General features: G+C 32.3%; 1 protein-coding gene across 1 annotated transcript; it reads right to left on the minus strand.

Annotated features, from left to right (window-relative positions):
- Positions 1–1,169: 1,169 nt before the first annotated feature.
- On the minus strand, positions 1,170–2,396 carry LOC122271608 (putative glutamate receptor). Its single transcript, XM_043053509.3, has one exon. It carries the CDS (start codon positions 2,394–2,396, stop codon positions 1,170–1,172), a length of 1,227 nt encoding a protein of 408 aa, XP_042909443.2.
- Positions 2,397–5,430: the final 3,034 nt, after the last annotated feature.

The raw sequence follows: 5,430 nt of genomic DNA on the forward strand, positions 1-5,430 counted from the left end.
GAACTTCCACGTGTGCCCCCTTCGTCGCACACTTGTTAATATCAAGATCACACGTGGGAACTTTTTCGAGAGTCAATTTCACGCCAGGTAGCGGCAAGCATGTCGGCATCCACAGAGGCTATTGCAGTTGTAATTCTGGCTCTTTGGTCATCAATGTTCGACATGATTCTCTTGTAAATATTTTCCTTTATAAATAAATCCCCAAAGAAAAAAGTCCAGCAGCGTTATATCAGGTGATCAGGACGATAGGCCTAGGCGGATGGCGTTTGCAACAGGTATGGTAGGGAGGAGAGAAGACGATGCTGATTTTCTGAAGCGCATAATGTTCTCCGACGAAGCATCCTTTCATGTTTCTGACATTGACAATCGCCATAATGTGCGCATATGGGGATCTGAAAGCCCCCCGCGAATACCGTGAGACATAAAGGGAATCCCCAAAGGTTAATGTGTGGTGTGGACTAATGCACGACCGAGTCATTGGGCCTATCTTTTTCACAGAAAAGACTGTCTCATCTGTCGTATACTTAGACATGTTGAAAAACTTCGTATTTCCACAACTAGAAGAGCTTCAGCCACATGTCTTTTTGCAACAAGATAGTGCACCACCACATCTGGGTATCATCGTTCGTAGCTCTTTGAATGATCATTTTCAAGGAAGATGGATTGGGAGATCCAATTCCTTGGCCACCCAGATCACCTGATATAACGCCGCTGGACTTTCTTATTTGGGGATTTATAAAGGACAATGTTTGCAGGAGGATCGTGTCGAACATTGATGACCTGAAAGTCAGAGGCATGAAATTGACTATCAACTTGATATTCTCCGTGCGACGAAGGGGGCACACGTGAAAGTTCATTGACAAGGGTCATGAAACTTTTTGAGTCTATCTAACCATTTATGTTATTAATTTTAATCTATCTTTATTATTTTATGAGTTATTAAACATCAAAATGGGTCAGGGACTTTATAAAAATCCTGCAATAGTGTTAAATTTAATAGTGTTTTAAATATAAGGTGTTTCATTTTAGTTGTACAAGAATTAGAATGGAAAGTTGGTCATGGAGTTAAAATACGATTTAGCAACTCAACTGATTTGAACGCTTATTATAATAATATGCTCTGAAAAAGGTGATAGTGAAGGCTATATAAGCAAAAACTCATTTACATATCAATTTTGGCGATGTTTCGGGCGCAACCATCGAAAGTAGGCGATTTCCATCAATAGAACAATAATACCTGCCGCCCAGCCTGTACCAAGAATAATAAACACTCCATTTAAATTTGATAACCTTATAGGTGATGCTAATGTGCTCTCAGAGTGACTCACATTTAAATATCTCTTTAAATCTTTTTTAAAGAAGAAATCTTCTTTGAATTTTTCATATAGGCCACTACTTACAATTCGGAGAACGATTCTATTCAAGCGCTCTTTGCAGCAAAATGTTTTCCTGATAGCAATCCCGTAATGAAAATATCCAAAAGTATCCTCCGAATAAAAGTATTTTTCAGGTGGCCCAATAGCCACACGAAATAGATCAGCTGAACCAAGTATTGCTACATGTTCCGGAACTTTGACTTTGTCAGGGTGATAATAAAACCAGTCATTCTTTTTAATGTATTCCCCTAATCCTCTTAAATGAGGTGAAAGGCTTTCCATCAAATTATCTACTTCCTTAGTTGCCTTCGATGATAGACACACAATCTTCCCCTCTCTGACAGCGAGATAGAGTTCCTTGAAATCTTTTATTTGTTTCATTCTGATGGGAGAAGTCAAAAATGACAACAGGACAGAGCTGTAACATAAAATTAGCACGTATGAATAAAGGAGCCAAATTCCAAGTGGTATCCGCCTGGTCAGTGAGCGAGGGTTGTAGTTCATTCCTTGTCCGAAGGAAGACCCCCACAAATTGAAGAAAACGGAAATAATTGAATCTTTTGGAAAAATCAAAGTTCGAAATAGCACTGACACAGAGAGCAGTGTGATAAGAAATAAAATCCATGTGAGTGTGCTGAAAGGATACATGAATGCTGATGTTTTTGACAAGAATGGAGCATAATTCATCATAAACTTTTTTTCAATATAGTAGTAAGGTGCACTGGAGTCTACAACTTTTGAGCGCTCATAGGTAACATCTAAGTAGGTCAATCCCATGTCAACTTCATTCCTTTGCAGCATTCCCATCATTCCAGTGTAGTTTCCGGATGGACCCATTTCCCCGAAATAATCTGGAGAAACAAAAATCTCATATTCGAAATTTAATGCTTGTGCCAATAGTTTTATAAATTCAGCTTCAACTCCCGAAATAATGGTAGTGTTGCCGATTCTTGTAACTTCTATGGCTTTGGTCGGGGGTACAACTGCTAGTCTAAGTTTCGAGGGAAAATAAGCCACCATCTTTTACAAAATCCTTTTTGGTTAATTTTCAGATCAAGTTCTTATAGGTTAAATCAGTTCTCGAATACTAACAGAGTATAGAGATGTCGCGTCTTTCAGAAAAGTTCGCAATTCTTCATAACATGAATATTTTCTTCATAGAAATAATCTTCTGGAATGAGTGTGAAAATTTTGCGTTTATGAGTAAAATTTTTAGTTGATATTCGTGTTCGAAGTCAATTCAGTTCTTAAAATATTACAGAGAAAAGAAGAATAAACATTGACAAAAAAATTGGTTTATCTTCATGAAAAACAGTATTTTTATGTATAAATTATTATTTCTCTTCTTTTTTATGTATTCCCTTTTTTTTATATTTCTCTTTTATTGGTTTATAGTTTCTTTTTTATGCATAAATTATTATTTATAATGAATTATTAAATGTTAACTAGTTTGAAAACTTTCAGTCTAAAAATCAGTTCAATAATATTCTAACGAGCGGTAAGTTTTTTCTCTCTTTTCTTTCAGAATTTTAAAGTAGGTATTTATATTGTAATTCAGAGTGGTGGAATAAATCACCATTCATACCTTCAATTATAACACAATTTCAACAATAATATGTAAAAATGTTACAGTAATCTATTCTCACGAATCCCGGTGTGTGCGGAAATTGCTATCGGAAAATTTCATTTATTTCAAAATATCGAAATTAAAAGGAAAAACAAATTTTCGTCTTCCTTCATCCCTTATAGCAAACCATAATCATCTGTGAATATAGAATTTTTTAGATAGCGAATGTAATTTTAAAATAAAATTTTTTAACAAATTTTTTCTAGCTATATTGATTGTATTGGTTTATATCTTTCAGCTTTACCCGTGGTTTTGTAGTGTTTTCCAGCACTGATTTATTGATTATTTGCTTTTCTTCACCCCTAACGAAGGACAGATATTCAGCTAACTTTATGTAATGAAATACCTGTCTACGTTATGAATTATTAAATCTTTATCTAATCCATTTTTATTAGTTTACATTTATTTTGCTATTTCAAACTAATTTTTAAAATTTTTTCAAGACATTTCTTCCTAGGCAATTATACGACATTTCTAATTGTTGTTAAGTATTATTGTAAAATGACATTTTGCTAAGTTTATTACTGTGCCACTATTTAGTATTACTCACTTAATTAATTGTTAATTGTTGCTGCCGCATTTTTAACTTTAGTCATTAGATTCGAATCTTGATATTTTGCAACAATCAGGACTGAAAAACTTCTATAAAGTGAAGTTTATAAGGTTCTATAAAGCTTAAATTAAGTGTAGTTTAAAGGGCTTGAAAAAAATTATTTGTTCAGCGGTTGGAATAGATTCGTTGTGTGTCTGGTAGCTGAGACGGAATTAGTTCATCATTTCAGAACAACTCCAAATTGTCTAGATTTTTTGAATGAGCCAAATAACCATACAAAAGAAATATAACAGCATTATACAAGACGGGTAGGCAAACTTGCATTTCATCAAATGAGCGCTATTTTATTTCGTGAATTTCAATAATTTGAAAACGCTGTTACTTTTTAATTGCTGGCGAAATCGTTGGAAAAATTAATCTGATCCTAAATGATTCTAAACTTATCTGGTAAATGTTAACCCTAGAATTGCCTTCGTATCCGTCCCATTTAAGAGCCTATAAGAGGTACAATTTAGGCAACTAAGTCACTTTTTAAACAAAGCGTTATTCCTAACCTCAAACAATACTTGGCTGGAAATAAAACAAATAAAACTTGGCAGAATAAATTAAGAAATATCTGGTGCATTTAATAATTTGCCCACAATAATAGATCTGCGATATCCCTACACAGGATGTTCCAAAATTTCATTGAAAACTTGTAAAACCAATAAACTTAAATAAAAACTTAACACATGTACACAGTGACTTTATTGTTTTGTTTTGTCTGAATTTCCACATGAAAAAAAGCTTCCTATTTTATCCGCCATGTCTTTCTGCACTCAATACTTCTTCAAAAATTAAAGGTGGTTATAATATATATATATATATATATATATATATATATATATATATATATATATATATAAGTTCAAAATGAAGAATAAAACAAAGAAAAATTATAGACATATGAAAAAAAGGGGGTGGGAAATAATAAGTAAAAAAAACAACAACAAGCAATATTTTATTTAAAAAAAAAAAAAAAAAAAAAAAAAAGTGAAATGTTAATTAAAAAACCGGAAAAAAAAAGATATAATCTTTTCTTCAGCCCACACGATTATATCCGCAAAACAGAGTGCTTTCTGATATTGTATCAATAAAGCCAAAGCAAAATATATTAATACAATAGTGTGAGGAGCACTCAAAAAAATTTTTTTATAAAATAACTACATAAAAATAGATCATAAAAAGTAAATATAACAAGTAAAAACAGATAATAAAATAAAATAAAAAGAAATAATAAAATAAAAAAACATTAAAAAGGGGGGACTATAAAGCGAGTAGCAAAATCATAACAACTTACATGGACAGTTATTTTTCAAGAATGATTTAGAAATGTTTTCGCAGAAAGATTGCCAGATTACAAAATATGAAAACAAAAGATGAAAACAAAAGCGCAAATTGAGTGTAACAAAAGGGTTCTAAAGTGTCGTTCTTACTGCACTGCTGAAGTGATTTGTTATTCTGAGTTTTGATTTGTTAGTTACCAAGGATGGGCCCGAAATGGATGTGCACAAGGTAATATTATACTGGATAATTTTAAAAATTGATCATAAATAGTTTTAGAAGATAGATGTTTATTTAAGAAAAAATATAAAATAGAAAAGAGAAACATAAATTGCCTGCTTTGCAAATAATTTTAGCCGCGGATTTGCACGATATGGATTAGTACATAGAAAAATTATTTAAATTATCAAAGAAAAAATTTTAATAGATAATTTTCAACACGGATTTGCCCGAAATGGATTTGCACATGAAAAAATTAACAAAGAAAAAATTTTAGCAGATAATTTTAACCACGGATTTGCCCGAAATGGATTTGCACATGGAATTGTATA

The sequence above is a fragment of the Parasteatoda tepidariorum genome, chromosome 5, assembly GCF_982258835.1.
Source record: "Parasteatoda tepidariorum strain Cologne lab strain chromosome 5, Ptep-v5.0, whole genome shotgun sequence".
Taxonomy (NCBI): Eukaryota; Metazoa; Arthropoda; class Arachnida; order Araneae; family Theridiidae; genus Parasteatoda; species Parasteatoda tepidariorum.